At 28.5% G+C, this 18,706-nt stretch overlaps 1 protein-coding gene across 4 annotated transcripts in view; it reads right to left on the bottom strand.

Annotated features, from left to right (window-relative positions):
- LOC143226127 (MAP/microtubule affinity-regulating kinase 3-like) overlaps nt 1-18,706 on the bottom strand; it is a 68,723-nt gene that overhangs the window by 16,479 nt on the left and 33,538 nt on the right. For all 4 annotated transcript variants that reach the window (XM_076456677.1, XM_076456680.1, XM_076456676.1 and 1 more), the window contains exons 5-13: nt 15,155-15,203; nt 12,791-12,856; nt 10,338-10,408; nt 9,640-9,696; nt 8,409-8,544; nt 7,875-7,975; nt 4,006-4,125; nt 3,367-3,466; nt 1,081-1,193 (exon numbers count right to left, since the gene is read on the bottom strand). In XM_076456677.1, the coding sequence (XP_076312792.1) occupies nt 1,081-1,193; nt 3,367-3,466; nt 4,006-4,125; nt 7,875-7,975; nt 8,409-8,544; nt 9,640-9,696; nt 10,338-10,408; nt 12,791-12,856; nt 15,155-15,203 (813 nt within the window). The remainder of the gene's footprint in view (nt 1-1,080; nt 1,194-3,366; nt 3,467-4,005; nt 4,126-7,874; nt 7,976-8,408; nt 8,545-9,639; nt 9,697-10,337; nt 10,409-12,790; nt 12,857-15,154; nt 15,204-18,706) is intronic.

Genomic DNA, 18,706 nt, shown 5'->3' with positions numbered 1-18,706 from the left:
ATTACTTTCATTTAGAAATAAATATTAAAATAAAATCCAAAATACTGATTTCTGTGTATCACATGGTACACTGAATGCAGCTTTGGTTTGAAACATGTTTGTGATATCCAAAGTCTATTGTTTCTTACAAATTAGAAACTCAAATTACCACAAGAATATAAAATAACCTCTCTTCTATTTGTTGAGATAACGCTACATTTGGCAATCAAACACAGCAGTTCCACCAACCTCTTCCATTTTGGGAAACATTTGTTTATATACACCCATTTACACAAGTGGACCTAATTTTCCAGTTTATGACTCTATAAAACTATTAAAATTGAAGGTTTTAAAATTACTCTGCATTGCTAATATCTATGTTGCAATGAATAATTAACATTAAATTCATACTTCAGAGAGAGGTGGTAACTAAGAAGGGAAAAGACCAAGGGAACAAATAAATTCTCATACAAGGGTAGATTGCAGATTTACTTAAATATTTCATTATAAAATTAAGAAATAACACTTACTAAAATTTGATTTATTAACTATATTTTGATGTCAACTTTATTCTCATAGATTGATAAGTAAACAGTTCAATTAAACTTTGAATGTAACTCTGCAGAATGTCATATCATGTACAGTTTCATCTACCTACTGCAAGGGTAAAGAGATAGCAAAATGCACATGGAAAGAAATTATTTTGGTATTGCCCCTTTACTTTATAAGAGATGTGAACCTAGTTTGATCAGTTAGAATAAAGTATTTAATTTAAAATCACTATCAGCCTTACTTCGATTTTATTAGCTTAATTACTTTTTTAAAAATCATGGTTATCAGCTTTGAGACTCTATATCACAAACTTCTATCACAAAATAAAAACAGGATATTATTGGATGTTGCCATTTAAGAGGTTCAATTGAAGAACCTATGTTTAATTATAACCAATTCCACAGTCTGTCAAAACCCAAGACAACAGAAATTTCTTGATACATTTTATGATTTTACTAAATCAAGAACTAATTTTTAATTATTTTAGTGACATACTACCCTTTCACAATATTCTGTTAATTTATAAAAGTAATATAGAATTAGTATTACCTCTGTTGGCTTTTTCCCTAGTAAAAGATAGTTTGCCATAATATCGTCATACTTTTTATTTTTCAGAGATTCTTCAAGTTCTTCCTTTGTGTATCCCAAGGTTTGTAGCATTTCTATAAGTTGAACACAGAAAAAAAATAGATAAACATGATTAACTTTTTTTAATGACGGCAAATTACAACATTAAGTTTTCTAACACTTCCATTTTAATCTTTCCTCTCAAATTACCATCAGAATAAAACTATAACATAACCTTTAACCCTACATTTGATTTTGTATCCCCTCACACAGTTTTAAAAACCTATGTAAAATTCAACCTCCTACATTTTTGTTTTATAACTTCATAATTACAACTTTGCAATGTTAGGATTATTTTATTTCTTGCAGTCTATTTACCACTGAGCTTCCTTTCTACATTATATGGATTGTAAATTTCTAAACTACCTTCAAATAATCTAAGTATTATAATGGCTTTGTATGGATTTTATGAAATGAAATGGTAAATAAATTTACTGGGTTTCCCTGCACATTTATTTTGTTGAAATAACTGCTTTGGCAGTTCATCTTCAGTGTACAGTAACTCAAACTATAGTAATTTGAAGCTGGACCAGAAGACAGCAAAATGAATGGCATTTACTGTGCAACAATCACTGCCAAGAGACCACTTCAGGGTATTTTAGAAACCTTTAAATAATTCCCAAAAAATTACAAAATTGTATTTGTTTTAAAGCCTGAGCTGATGTTTTATTGAAAAAAATTATTACAACAAAGGGCTACAATATAACATTCTGCCTGTACTGAAAGCACATGAAACATGGCTTTTAAGACATTACTTACTGGTATGTTACATAATATTGTACCATTTAACAGTACTAATTTCTATACAAGTTAAGAGTTACCAAAAAATATAAAACTTAGATTTAAAACAATCAGCTGGTTATCACGTAGTATTTTAGAAGTGTCCGTGTGCCAGATGTGGTGTTAAGTTACTAATTTTATGATTTAAATTTGGCTGCTATAATTTTAAATAGGCAGGTTTTGGGTTATCTTACTTCTTAAAGGAAAAAAACATTAAGCTGAAAATGTTTACTTGTAAACAAAAAAAAATCCTTTATTTCTATGAAGTTGTTTTTCTTTGTAAGGTTTATAGAAAGGCTGAAAGTCTTAAGTATTACGTGGCAAACATTTCTCTTTACTGTTCTTCTAATGGTTAAACAATTTCATATCTTATTGTACGTACATAAGTAGATTATTAAAACTGAATTTATTTTAAAATTATACTTTTGTGACATTGAAATACTCAACTCCAGAATACAATTTAGACATCTTGTTCACAAGTTACCCTGATTTACTTAATAACCAACAAGTTTAACATTTATTAGAGCTTGGTAGTAAAAACAGTTTATTCCTCAGTATGATTAACAAACCAACCTGAAAATCTCCTTTCTTGATAGTTTGAAAAAAAAAAAAAGTTTTACAAATTGTGGCATTTGTTGAATTAAAAGAAAAACAATAAGGATATGAGTAGTATAAAACAAGTCAAGGTTTTACAAGCAGGCAACTAGATTGTTATTCTAACAAGATACAAACAGTTCAAGTATGTTATCCATTTTGTACACGGCCATTGTTACCTAAAAAATATTACACTTAGAATTATTTTAAGTAAAATTTAATCACAGAACTTTATCAAAACTAAGTTTAAGACCATTTCATACATGATTTCTTTATCAGTAGTTGGTTTTTAAAGAAAAATTAAACTGAACCATTATCATCACCTGCAAAATATCAAAATTATTGTACTACTAAAAAATCTTTAATAATGTCTTTGAATTAGTAGTTTTATTTTTTTTAATAATATTCTGCACACCTTCCACAACAATTAACATGCTGATACAAAATTTTAAATGCAATTACCACTTGTACATAATTCTATCATGCAATAGTTTGTTTCCAATACATCTGAATTCTGGACTATGTGAAGTTTCACTTGTTTCAAGTTTTTGCAAGATATAAAAGCCCAGCATGAAGAACTTTCATAGAATATTTTTCACTATATAGCACATATAATCAATGTCACCAATATCCCAAAGAAATTGGGGATACAAATTTACTCAAATATTTATAATAGGAATATTTCTTGGTAACTTTTACTTGTAGCACATACACAAATCAGCATAACTATAAGACTTCAGAGTGAAAGAATTAAAACATAGGATGATAAAAATTTTAAATCCAACAAAATTTAAATTGAATAATTTACAGAACATTTCTTGAAAACAAATTTACCTATTCTTCTGCCATCTTTCATATCAAACTCTGGCTCAGTGTAAGGCTTAAGTTCTTCATCTTCATAACCTATATTCATCCACTTATCTTTCATGACTGTCTAATTAAAAATAATTGCCTTACTTTTAAAAAAATCCCACTGTAAACCTTTAAGTTTTCTACAGTAAAATTGAATGGTTTCATTATACAAGTGAAGATGTGTTATTCCAACATTTCTAAAATATTTCTTCATTGATTTTCTAAATTTAGTATTTTAACAAACTCTCTTTTTCACGTAAGGAGTTAAGTATAAAAGTCAAAAGCAAATATCCTATAAAATATCGGCATGGTATTTTACAAACAGTACTTGTACATGTTTACTGAATTCATTAATATGTTTATTTATTAAGTATACAAAACATTTCTGTTCAAATTCAGAATGCAAAAATTCCATTAATGTGCTAATTCGAGTTTCCAATTAAAATATAAAAAAAATGTAGCACATGTACAATCTTATATACTACATTGTATTCTTCGGAACTATGAAAATTTCAAATCAACAATTTTTTAGACATAGTAAAGTGAAATTTTAACATGATAAACAGTTAAACAAAACACACCTTCAACTATCATATTATAATCTTATTTGTTAAGACTTACTTCTAATGATGCACGCTTTGCAGGATTTAAAACTAGAAATTTCTTTAAAAGATTTTCACAGTCAGTTGACATGTAAAAAGGTATCCTGTACTTTCCACGAAGCACTCTTTCTCTGAGCTCCTAACAAGAAAAAGGAAGAAGTTTCTCATGCTTAGAGTAGTAACAAAAGCAATATTCTTTTAAAGAAAAAAAATTCAGACCTTTATAATAACAGATACATTATACACTACAATGCTGAAGAAGTTTGTAATGGGATCATAAATACAATACCTTAACTTCTCAGTTTGCACTTATAAATAACACTAAATAGCTATAATAGCTCTAAATCTTAAAAAAAAATTAATTTTACATCTCACTTTTGAAGAGGTTCCCACACTTGATAAAAAAAGTAGTATTTCACAGAAGAACAGGTCATTCTAGATTCTGTGTGTAATTATGAAAGTTGCACAAAATTCATAATGAATTCTGACTTTAAACTTGTAATTTCCAATACTGTTATAAGAAATCTAAAAAATCAATTATAAAAACAATGTTCAAAATTAAATACTGCCCTTCGAACAAATGGTTACACTTTAGCTAACTTTGGCTTCAAAGTCTGAATGGCTATCACTAACTCCAAGTAATGTTCCAAAATCTGCTACAGAAAAAAATATCACAATTTTTACTAGAGCTTTTGAAAAATCACAACTGGTTGTTCACATCACTTGTAGACTTTTTTTCACTTTCCTGCATTGATTTTGATGCAAGAAAATGATTGAAGAACAGCACCACTGTTTCTATAAAGTAGGTATCACAAATAATCCTATCTCTGTATTCCACTGCCCTCCCACTGGCTGAAGTCATTGTTATTAAATTCATGATTGTATGATCTCATTCTAAGCTATGAAAAGTTGTGTTTCTGCAGACCTTGTATTCATAAAGTGGAAAACATATTACTGTAGTGATAAAATTTATTGAAAAAAATCACTGTCAAACATGTATGTAAAAAATTGTCTAAGCTCCTAGCCTACTAAAAAAAGCATACTGCAGTTGTACTAGGTTTGCATAAAACAAAACCAAATAATGTCACCCAACACGTTTCAAATTTTACCAAACAACTGTTGATGACAAATACTAGATTTATCATATAAAATACAAACGTTATAACATTTTTACTGTGAAAGTGTGTGTGTGTGTGTGTGTGTGCATGCATATGTTCGTAATGTATCAAGAATTTCCTAGATCTGATTTTATTTGATGTTTTGTCAAAGTTTCTGTACTTTTCAAATAGTTACAATTCAACATATAAATCACTTTCCCCAAAAAATATCTCAAGAGAGTAAAATTCCCAGATCTGTGGTTTGTTCTCAAGTTTCCTGAATCTCTTATTAGATTCTTCCATTCATCCCTGCTGGAGCTCTATCTGATCACTTTCCCACAAAACCAAAAAACACTGCTCAAACCACTTTATCTACTCTATACTGTACAGTTTAAAATCTACTTTATCCAATCATATTTCAATGTTGCCTGTAGTTACTTTCAGTTACTTAGTATTCTCACATGATGCAACACCAAACTAGAAGATAAATCAAATCAGAAACAAGACAGGTAAGACATTCCTCAAAGCTTCTCAAATATGGAAGTTGGAAATTTTTTTAATTTTTCTTAAGGAATGATACCGAAATGTTGCAAAATTACAAAGTGTAAGTTCTAAAAGTATCAAAGTTACAAATTACTATACATGTATAAAAGCACACACATCATATGCTCTTGTACACATTTTTCTGAACAGTGTGTTTGCAACACAAATTTTTTTAAATGATGAAACACTGCTCTTCCCACTTTTTAAGTAAAATCCAACTGAAGTTTATAATGACACTCAACATTTTTGTTTTGTCAAGTGTTAAGGTACAGGGCACTTAGGCATTAAAGGAGAAACCAGAAAATGGTGGAACAGAACTGTTGTAAGACAGACGTTTATGTAGTTAACAATTTTCTCATATTTCAAGAACTGGGGCAAAGTCTATTGATCATGTGAATGCACAGTTCTTAGCTCAGATTGCAGAGAAATATTTTAGTTATTTGAACAATATAGAGCTGTTATACTTTGTCACTTTTTTGGTAGCAATTTGAATGAAATGCTTTTCAATCTGAATTGACTTTTCTGTTTTATATTTCCCAACTGATTCTGCAGCTCAGATGTTATTGTAACGTTTGTTGTATTCTGAACTAACTTTCAGCATTTAACATCTTTGTTTCCAGTTTCTAGTCAGTAAGGAACATGTTTTGATTAATAAACAAAATGTGGTTTAAACTTTATTTTACTGCTACTTTCAGTACACAGAAATACAGAATTTTTCAAATGCATAGTTACAATGATTCCCATGTCAGAAAATTAATTTCAATAAAAATATTCAAACAAAATCTCAATTTTCTAAAGAATTAAGACAAAAACAATACCCTAAAAATGTATAAAACTAAGTAGCTAAATGTTTATAGATCATTTTTTTTTAAATAACAAATCCAAGATATCATTCTTATCTATATAGGAGCTACAATACAAAAAGAAACAGGATATTTTTACATAATTTATGACACTTTAGATTGTGGGAAATAATTTATGTAATTATCCCTGGAAAAATGAAATGCTTAAAAATATTTACAGGTAGCAATTACTAACATGTGCATTTAAAATAACACTATTCAATTATTAATGATATTAAAAATAAGTAACAAAAAGACTTTCTAAGGATTTGAACAAATTTCATATGAATGACTACTTTCAAGTATTACTCAAAGAAATAAATAAATAATAATAATAATAATAAAACACTACCACTACTAGAATACATCACAAAGTATGACTGTTCACTAAATCTTTACAGCATTCTAGAATGTTTTGTAAAAGCCAAATATATTAAAAACCACATAGATGACAAAAATATCTAAATTATGTAACAGGTGATTGTTCAAAAAGTATTTTCAATAAAAACTTGTCTGTGAAAATAGAGTGGTTTTGTTTACTAGTTTTTTTGCTGTTGACTATCTATAAACTTACCCTTACTTTTTGTCTTTAAAATACAAATGGTACTACTGCTCTGTGGATTTATTTAATTAGGTAACATCAAACAACAGTTAATATCAGGCAAAATGAAGACAGTGTCCTATAACTATACCAATTTTTTATGACTTCCTAACTGCAGAACAAAAGCAGTTGAAATTTCAGCAAAGCTCATCAATTTGTTTCTTATGGGAATAAAGTTTGAACTTAAAGTAAAATTGCAATTCTCTTTATTGAAAACAATGTAACTTATGTCATTGATTGATTAAACCCTTGACTTTTTTGGTTATAAATAATATAGTATTGAACATGGGGGAGAACTGCTGGAAATTTCTGAAAGGACACGAGTGTGTGTAAATGGAATCTATAATTGAAGACCATAAAAAGTATAATTTACCTGAGTGATGACAACATGAATATTTTACGATAAATTTCATACTTCTTGAATAAATGGTAAATAAATTAAAAAAGAGGAGATACCTGGACAGCAAATGTCACAATTCACAAACTAGGGGAAATTCAGTATCTTTAAAAATATTGCCTTATAAAATAATGCCTACTATACTGAAAGTTAAACTCTTCCTGTTTACAGCTTAAGCAAAAGTTTCTACAACAAAATGTTCAGCTTTAACAAAAGTAGAAGTGAACTTTCAAATGCAAAAAGATGAATCAAAACTGTATTGCATGGATGAAACTTTTTTGCAATTTGAGAAATACCAACCTAAAACTGTATTCTAGCAATTTATTATCGTAAAAATATGACCAAAGAAAACAACCAGTTTGGGAAACAATCAATAAATGATGTGCAATAAATAAGCTTAATGACTACCTTAAGATTAGCTCCATCAAATGGCAGAGACCCACTGACTAGTGTGTAGAGAATCACTCCTAAGCTCCACACATCAACTTCTGGTCCATCATATTTTTTGCCTTTAAAAAAACAATTATTAATAATAAGGGAGCCTTTCTATTTCAAGGCTGACAATTACACTAACTAATCAGTTTAATAAACACTAAACAAAAGTGTGATGTTACCAGTTTTTGTACTTCATACTTGCTAATAGTATAATATGATATTAGATTTATTTTATCAGACATCATACATAAAAAAATAAAGAAATGTATTTTTTCTATGGAATAATCTAAGTACATGTGTTTAAAGACATGTTAACAAAAAATAGCATGGAAAGCTTAAACAATGGAACCGTTTAGTTAAAAATGTTAGTTCAATTTTAAAATGGGTATGGTTTACTGTAATTAAAGTTTAAATGGTTTAAAAGTTTAAAGTTTAAAAAAGTTTTAAAGTTTAAAACAGCCTATATATTAATAAAAATGCAAAATTCAAAAATGTAATTGTCTGTACCTTGAAAGAGCTCAGGGGCAGCATAGGGTGGACTGCCACAAAATGTGTCTAACTTTTGACCAGGGGCAAACTCGTTACTGAATCCAAAATCTGCAATTTTTATGTTCATCTCACTGTCTAAAAGTAGATTTTCAGCCTATTCCATAGAATGACAGAGCAAATAAAAATAGTTTTAACATAATTATTACACTTAAGAGTGCAAAAAATTAACCATGTTATTCTATGTTAACACATTTTAGCACTCAGTAACAACCTAGAAATTTAAGAAAGAGCAACAACGATTAATAAACCTTTTATTACTAAGTTAAAGCTAAAAAAACTGAAGTTATACAAAGGTCTTTTATCCCCTCACTTCTTCCTCATTTCTTGTGTATGCTTAAGCCCGAGTCAAAAACGATTGCTTCTAATACTGATAGAAGTATTCTTCAGGATAAAGAAAACACTGTCATTCTCCTTTTATGATTAGCTTAATTCTTAATGGGGATGTTTTAATTTGAAACACTCATTATTACGTAAATTGTTTAGCACTGTTTGACTGTAAAACAATTCTTTTAAGTTAAATCTTAATAAACAAGAAGCAAGGACAGCTTAGTGCAAATGTTTTCACTTGTAAGATAAACTTAATTTACAGCATGTGAAAAATAACATTCAAATGTGAAATCTACATTTTGTGCTCAAATACAATACATGTATATCAATGTCCTATTTTTATAACTACAATTATAATAACGTAGATTTGAGTCAACTGACGTGCAACTCAAAGATTAATAAATACAATCGTAATTATTCAGACAAGGCTGTTAGATTTAATTGGGGAACTTAAATTCTCAGTTTATTTTTATGTAAAGTCTTGACTTACCATCACTTCATCTAAATATGGCAGGTTTTGAAAACTAAAACTTAAGTGACTAACATTTCCATATTTTTCACTCTTGCTATGGACTATTCAAATTATCCAATATACTTAATATATAGAGAACAAGGTTTTTTTAAGCAACAGAGTCAATAAAAGTATTATACTACTGAAACTAATATCGTGTGATAAAAATTCTAACAAGACGTCCATGTCCTATGCAAGAATTGTAAAAATATGCACAGGTAAGTAAGTTCTTTTATTAACAGAGCTTTGTCACTATTTTAGCTTATACAATAATTTTTACAAACTTGTAGCTCTGGATAATAATGTATAGTGCAACTATTTTTTATACAAGAAATAAATATAAATCCTTACTTTTAAGTCTCTATGAATAATTCTCTTCTGATGGCAGTACTGCAGAGCAGAAACAATCTAAATAATCATAAATGGGGGAAAAAAAAATTGTGATTCTGAACCAACCTACATTGCTGATAACTTAAGATTTCTAAGCGGAAGGAATTAATTTCATACAATGATAGTACACTAGTTACTCGTTCTCTCAGGTGAATATTTAAAAAGTTTAGTCTGACTATTAATTCTTTAAAAGTTTGAAGTTTCTATTACATGACACATGGAAAAATTATTTTAGTTCATTCCTTCTTGATAGCACAATCAAGTTTGATTATGCACTACACAAACTTGTAAAACTGGATCAATTTTAATGGCTAGTTTTCACTAATACACACACTGCAAACAAATGGTTGAAACCATATCTTAATTACAACTCTAGAAAATACTTTTATCTAATAGTGACATCTCAGTAACTTTTTGTTTTCAACTGCTCATTATGGCCTAAAACTACAAGTACTGTGTATTGTTTTAATGACAACAAAGCTGGAACCAAAACTGAATAAATACTATTCTCATGGCTCCTAACAACCTTCGAAAAAAACATGTATTCAGGTTTGTTGTTTTTTAAATAGCCTATAAGTTGGTCTAAATGGCTTACCTGTAATACCTTGCACATTTTTACAAATATATATCATATAATAAAACTATTAGAGGAGACTTACTTGTCTGAACTTTGCTCTTGCTTCTTTCTCCTTCATTCTTCCATGAGCAACTAAGTAGTCAAACACCTCACCTGAAAGTTGCATTCTTAACATTGAATCAAAAAGGTTAAACAAAATGAACCAATAACACGCCCATAATCCCCCCCCAGGTCTGTACAAGATGCATATAATCAAACATCATCTCACACTTCATATTATAATCACAAGTCAGTTTATAAAACCAAATATGTACGTAAGTCTACATTATAATCACTGACTCACTGATGCTGAATGTAGTATTAAATGCTGGGATTGACCTTGATCAGTACACCTGGGGTCCATATGGACCCTGACGATATTTTTTCACTGACCAGTTATATTAATTCTTATGTAATTATCACATTATCATCCTCTGACACAAAAATACTAAAACTTTCAATGTTTTGCAGTCAAATAATTTTTGTGAATAAAATGTTGCATGGGGTCCATACAGATGAAGCAATATACAGATTTGGAGCTCTGTGTCTTCATTAGGCATTGTGTGTAAGGACTCGCAGAGGTTATCCATTGAGATAAACATTGATTACGTACTTCAATCTCTCCTGAAGTGAAGTAATGCACACAACCTACTTCAAAAGAAGTCTCCAGAATCCACATGCAATGCAGAAAAGGCACCAAATCTGATTTTGTAGATCTAGGATTGCTAGACATAAGACAGCATGCTGGTCAAAGTGTTCCAGCAACAACAACAACAACAAAAAAAAAAACAATGTTATCTTTGTCCAGGAATTGCAGACAGGAAAGTCCATCAAACCTTTACAGCATGTGCAAACTATGTTTGCACTGATCACTATACACCCAATGTGCAATGCAATGAGTGTTTGTAAAATGACTGCTAAAAGATGCAAGAAACACTATGTTCACTCAGAACATGTTTTCCTTACACACTGTCTAAAATTTTGCACTAATTTAGCTCTGAAACAAAGATTGATGTAGTTCAACTTCCTTGAGTCTGTTTGGACCCCAAGCACATTTTCGTACAATTAGGTTTTTTTGTTACATATTCGAGAAATCTATTTCTTCATTCAGTATTCTATAAGTTTGAATTATGTAAATGTCAATTAGAGAAGTGACCCTGTATTATCAAAATATGTCAATGATGATTTGCCCGAGCGATAACAATATTACAATGAGTAATTTATGTTAAATTTTGTACTTCTCAGACAGTTGGTAAATAAATTATATAAGAGGAGAAGAGAGAAACATCACAATTTTTGTACTTAAAATTTATATCAAAATTACAATTGTAACTACATTTTATTAATATCAAGTTTATTTATACACCTTCATTACCAAATAGTTTAATTAAATTCTGAATGGAAACCTTTTTGAACTGTCTTTAACAATAGAGTTAATATTCAGTAATTTTGAGAAATTTCCAAAGTTTTGTTGCGAGACACTATTCTTGAAAATCACTGAAGATGCTTCCACATTTGTCTTCAAATTTACATCTTTTTGTTGTTTATCAAGAAAGTTTTATATATTCCTTATATATATATTGATTGATAATCAATAACATTTTGCTTTTGATACTTTGTTTTGCAGAGTGCAGTAATTTCTGTCTGTTACAAAGTTCAATTAAAAAAAAAGGACAAACTGACATTTATTGGCGACCTACAAATTGACCTCTTATGGTAATATCACCATTACCTTTGTCAGGCTAGGTAACAATATTTTTGTTAAGTTATCTTGGTCAAGATAAATTCACACCTAATAAATATTTTTGGTAAATTAATTTTTATTTATATGCAGTGTTTGGATATGATAAACATAATATTCAATAAATAAGGATTTTAGTTATTGGAATATGTTGATATTATCTACCATAACCAATAAAGTTAATTACACTAATAAAAGAGAATTTCCATAGCTTTCAATAAAATTTAGCAAAGAAAAATGTTGAAAAAAAATCTAAAGTTATCAAAAAATTCTCAGATGTGTGGTTTGTTTTCATGTTTTCTAAACTTCTCATTAGATACCATTGTTATTTACTGCAGAAGCTTCATTTCAGTCACTTTTCCAGGAAATAAATTATTATTCATGCTGTTTTATTCACTCTTCATTAGCATAAATTGTTTACACTATTTAAACTTTACCCATAGCTAATTTTAAACCTGTGTTTCATTTGCAGTTGTTCAGACTATATTAACTGCCATGGACAGAAAGGTTCGAATGTCATGCATAAAATTAAAATTATTGAGTTAAAAATTTTTAAGTAAAAACAAATTTTTTACTAAAATTTTGTATAGATGTATACTAGACACTTGAAAAGTGTTTGCAGATCATGATATGGCTAATTTTTTTCTCTTTCCACTAGTTAAAAATATTAACAAGACAACTGGCAAACCAGTGAGCTAATTAATTATGTGAATTACTAATGTTAATAAATTAATTAAAATAACTTGGAAACTCACCACCACTGGCATATTCCATTACAAGATACAACGTCTTTTCGGTCTCAATAACTTGATAAAGTTTCACTGTATTATAACAACAAAATTTGTTATATTATCTACATACACATTTAAAAACATACTAATAATTTATAAAAGTAAAAATTGCAGATACAACTACATGATAATTTAATAAGGCAAAAGCTTGATAAATGAACCAAACTATATTACTACAAACATCTGTGATCATCTGTACATTAATCAATATTTCATTTCCATGTATATCTCAAAATTTTATTATCCCTAGTTACTGTACTTTTCAGTCTAAAGTTCACATTTTAAAATGTGAAATTATCACCATACTCATAAAATAAATAGCAATGACATTTTTTTGTTTTATTACTAACTTTGTTGGTTCTATTCAACTACTTTACATAAATTATTAGGTTTCACTCACACTGTTCCACTTTACTAAAAACTAACAACAGGCTAATATCACAAAAATAAAATAAAACCCTGATTATGCCTATTTAAAATTAAGGTACAAAAGTAAAAAAAAAAGAAGTCAAAAGTTGCTTAAAAAAGTCAAATAGCTAACTTCATTTTGTTGTCAATAATGCAATTCCCACCCTTCATTACCCCAAAGAGAGTTTATGATGGCTGGCCAAATACCAGTATTCCACTCTTTGTTTAGACAATGAAAGCACTAGTAATATTCTTCCGTCACTCGAGGAGTAAAAACCAAAATATAGGTCAACATATACAAACCTGATAATTTCAATTTCATTCGAAAAGATGGTAAAGTGTAGTTGCAATTAACAAAAACAGTTACTGTTCTGAATATTCAAAGTAAAATATTAGTGAATTAAAATGAAGTTAGAATGAAAAAACCTATTTCAGTTTCCAACAATTCTTTGTCAAAATGTAATATTTAACATGAGTAATTCAACAAATTCCACAAGAACTGACTGCTGGCCTAAGTTACTTCTAACATAAGTTAAACTACTTCAAACTTCTTTTGTAAATTTTCAACACTGGGTTTACTACAATTGTAAAACTGTTGTGCATATCATGAAAATAAATTCAACTTCTTGCTGTGTATGCCAACATACTTTTGGTTAGCAATCTTATTCATGTGCAAGTTTAAATGCAACAATGATTATTACTTAGTGTCTAAGTTGGACTGAAAGCAATTATGAATACAAACATAAAGGAAAGGCAATGTTGAGTTATTTTTGCCTAAATTAAATTTGCCACAAAGGATAGTCTAATGTAAGCTACATTATTAAATTTACTGCACTTCAACCACTTGAAATTTTTCACCCCTAAGCCTGATATTAATGGCCAAAGTATATCTTTAAAATACTAAAAAAAAATATTTTGCTTGATCAGTGAATGATTTTGACAATTTTTCAAGGTCTAATTTTAAGAGGAATTCAGTATTAGACTAAGGTAGAGGAGTTTGCAAGTTTCAAATGATTAGTGCTTTGAATTACAACTGTAGCTCAAAGGCTACAACATTTATCAGCATTCATTTCTGAATTAGCACTGTAATTTTACAGAAAAATGAAATATTTAAAATGTCCAAAGAAATGGAAAAATTGAGCATAATTGTAAGTTAGCATATGTTTACCAAACAAGTTAAATCTGAATGAAATGAGAATAGTTTTAAGAATGAATATTTGCAATTAAGCCTATATTATTTGTATTTGCTATTATAAAAAATGACAAAAATTTGTAAAAAATCATTGAAACTAATATTTCCTTTAATTCCACCTTTTCCAATGCACAGAAAAACCATGATTTTAGCAAACATTTCATAAAAATATTGTTGTGAATAAAACTTTAAATATTTAGATTTTATTGTACTATTTGTTAGAGTTGTAGAATCAATGAGACATAACAGGCACATAACATACCAGAGTTTGGGGAATATATAAACAGAACTGCAACAATATATGTATGATCATGTGGAGAGTTTTAGCTAGTATGTGATTTTCATAATAGATTTCAAGCCAATTGGGCATAATCATTTCATGGACTGAAATTTAGTATCAAACAAATTCCATTTTCCACTGGAAGTGGAATTCATAAGATGTGTGTTTAAACCATAACCTCTGAGTATAAAGGAGTGTTTGTTTCTAGCAAAATTGTGCCTAAACAGCAGCAAAAAAAAAAAAACATTTAGAATTTAGAACTTTGATAAATTGTAGAGAACTGTTTAATGCCAATATTCTAAACCAAAAAAGTAAAATCTAAATTAGTCATGACATAAACACACAATCAGCAGTTAAATTACTTCATTTTTAATAATTATAAAAGCACTAACAAAACTTTTAATATGTATAAAACACATGCATACAGATAACAGAAATAAAAACTCACCTATATTTGGATGATCAAGCATTTTCATTATTCGAACCTCTCTAAACAACTAGAAAAAAGATAAATCAAAACTTAAAAACAGGCATGAAAATAAATGGTATCCTCTTTTGAACAAACAGTAATTTAATTGCTAAATCTTTAATATAATATTTTTAACAGGCAGAAATAATCCTACAATGTTCTGTACAACAGAGAGAAGATTTTTTTTTAGCTTCAAACATCCAAGAAAAACATTTGACTCTTAACTAGTTCCATGATCAAACAGCATTTGTTTGCTTTGTTATTTTTTCATTCCAGAGGATGTTTGATTTTCATTTCAATTTGAAAACAAAAACTTTACAAAAAGTTTTTACAGTATTTGACTTTAAGAACATGTAAATTGTGTACTAATAGTTTTTAATCGAAGGGAAATAAGAGCAACTAAATGACTGTGTAAATTCCCTTTTCTTTCTTCAACTAATGAAATTTGCAATAAAACATGCATGTAAGATGATACATGGTAGAGTGTAATGTAAGTATGGTAATTAGTGCAAAAAAAATACACATCCCATGCCATGTGTGTAAACACTCCTTATCTCCTCATATGCTACACACCTACCTCCTCATACATGGAAAATTCTCCAGTAATTTAATGATTTATATTTTGTACTCTTTGCAAAAATGGAGAATTTGGCAATTTTGGTTATTCACAGATGTTGTTGACATTTGTTTGTTATGAATACACTAGTTTAATTTCTTAAGCTTATAATACAAAAACACTGATATGAATTAAATTTTCATGTTGTTTACATTATGGAAGACAACTTCCAGTATTTTTTTTCAGGGGGAGTTAAAATATTTAAAATACTATGTGCACCTCTTTTATACAGTAAAAAAAATAAAACAAACAACTAAATAAAATATTTTTTTAATTGCTTTCTAATCAGAGAGAGAACACACAGTGTCACCCAACACTTATAGCATAAATTACAGTATCACTTTATAAAACCAGTTAACAAATGCAATAGTTCAGAATAAGGAAAAACAAACACTTAATACAATTTCTTATAACTAGCTGTGGTTAAAAATAATAGTTTGATGTATTCAAGAATAAGGTAATCCTACCAGAACAGAATAAAGGGCTCTCAAATCTTTATACATCTGTTAATAATTAACTTCCTTCCTATGGGTTCTGTCAATTCAAATGAGTTCCAAACCAGAAATTGACACTTAGTTTTCATACCATACCTTTTAATGTGTTTTGTGTACCTTTAATATTTTGCATGCTTACAGGAAACATAACATCTTTTGAAGTCTTACAATAATCAAAATTTTCAATAAAATATTTTTACTAAAAACATTCCCTCCTGAACACATTTATGCATTTAAAGTGTTGTTTGTGCAGAGTATACAAAATATTTGACAAGATTAAAATTCTTTTCTTCATCCAAATACTGTCAAACATAATTTGTATTATCTCTTAAACTTAAGTAAATATTAAATTACTTTAGAAAACTTCACATTTTGTCTACTCTAGCACTATAAGCATTCAGTTGATTAAATCAACATAATTTCCAGAAAAAATTTAAAAACTTAAATTTGCTCTCTTTCTCTCTCTAGAATGACCTCAAATTGTAACAGAAAATTACCTTTGTTTATCCTAAATAGGTTGAAGTCATAATGGAATACATCTATTTCTACTTATATTTCATTCTTATTATCCTTTGAAGCATGTCCAACTATTAATTCCACTTTACAAAATGGGAATCACTCAAATATGTAGCTTACATTACTGTATTGTACTGTGTAAAACAGCCCAGTTGCAAGTATTCATGAAGAATTATTTTTCCTAATGTCAGCTAATTAAACTTTAACCAAACAAGTTAATTTTTAGAGTTTAGTTACTTAAATAATAAAGTATAAATATGATCAAGATACACAGTATTTACCCAGGTTTTTTTTTGTTTGTTTTTGGCTGTCAGCAGATGGTAAAAGTTAACCCTACTTTTATATATATACAGACACACACACACTAACAGCAATGCTGCATTAAAGTAAATTTTTATTTAATTAAAAAATGCACTTAAGAACAGAATAACACAAAAAGCAATGTTTTTTTTTAACTAACTATATACAAGAGCATTTAAAACTTGGCTAACACATTCAGTGATTCCACTGAAAACAAATCTAAAACTAAACCAGGAAATACAATTCTCTGTAAACAAAACAGTGTAATGAAACATGCCATTTGATGGAATAAAACTCACTTTCCATTGGTTATAAATAATGCAGTGCAAAATGTCAGAACTACTAGCAATTTGTGAGAGAATCTGAAAGTTAGGCATGGCAAGTAGATCTGACTTTAGTTTTCAACCCCATAAAAAAACAAGATTATAGACGATAACAAATATGATTTGGCTGAGTAATATTTAAGACTATAAAAAAGTAATTTAAGTTAAATTCCATTCTTCTTGGAAGGGTGGTAAAAATATTTCAGGAAACAAAAGGTCCAGATAGTAAGCAATTCAGAGGCAAAAGATTTTTTTTAATATATCTTAGATTTACATTATATTAAAACTTGATTTATCAACTATGTTTTGATGCCAAGTTTATTCATATACAATTATAATAAATTTTAAACAAATTCTGAATGTAACTCAAAATGTCTAACATTCACACTTGACCTACCTGTAACAAGAGGGTTACACATGTACATTGTGCATGTTCAATAAATCTTTTCTGTTACTTTCTCTACCCTAAAACTAACTGTTGGTAGACCCAGTCAACATGACTACATTTGTCACCACCACAGAACAGAAAAATACAAAATAAAACTACCCATCTCTCTAAAATTACTTCTTTTGTAACATACAACTACAATTATCTATGCTAATATCTTCAGTACTCATATATACATTTACTTTGTTGTTTTTTAAATGTGTATAACTACTAAAAGTAGCAAAAAGTAATTAAAAAATCAATAAATCACACAGTGAGAGTTTATGGTAAACAATGTACTGAATTACAAGCCATGTAGCCAACTCATTCATATTCTTCACAAAAGAAATGTATTTAAATATTTCTTACCTAACTTAAATTTGTAATTTTTACAGCTTAGTTACTTTAAAACAATAAATAAAATTCTCAATAAAAGTTAATTTAGTTTTTGTAGGGTTGTTGTTAGTACATTATTAGCTTATATTTATTTCAAATATGCAACTTCAAGTAACAACAAACACGAAGAACTCAATGTCCTACAACTATTCTAATTTAACTGACTGTGGAGATGGATGCACTAAACAAACCATGACAACAGTCCTACAAAAACTTTTGAGAATGAAATTTTGCAGATTATCAGTAAATACTAAGGTTTCATACACAACATTTCAGGTTTTTAACAGAGTTTAGATGCTTTAAAGATTTTTTTGTGAAGTTTTCTTTCAGAATGTTGTCTAACATGCAAAGTAATTTTGTACAAAACTTTACATTTCACCTGTTATTTTCTTTAGCTGAACTCAATGATTTTGCTCAATTTGACTAACCTCATAACCACCAAAAACCAAAAGGAAATAT

The sequence above is a fragment of the Tachypleus tridentatus genome, chromosome 9 (genome assembly GCF_004210375.1).
Source record: "Tachypleus tridentatus isolate NWPU-2018 chromosome 9, ASM421037v1, whole genome shotgun sequence".
Taxonomy (NCBI): Eukaryota; Metazoa; Arthropoda; class Merostomata; order Xiphosura; family Limulidae; genus Tachypleus; species Tachypleus tridentatus.
Note: the sequence above shows the minus strand (reverse complement) of the source record. Positions and strands in the feature narration are given on the sequence as shown.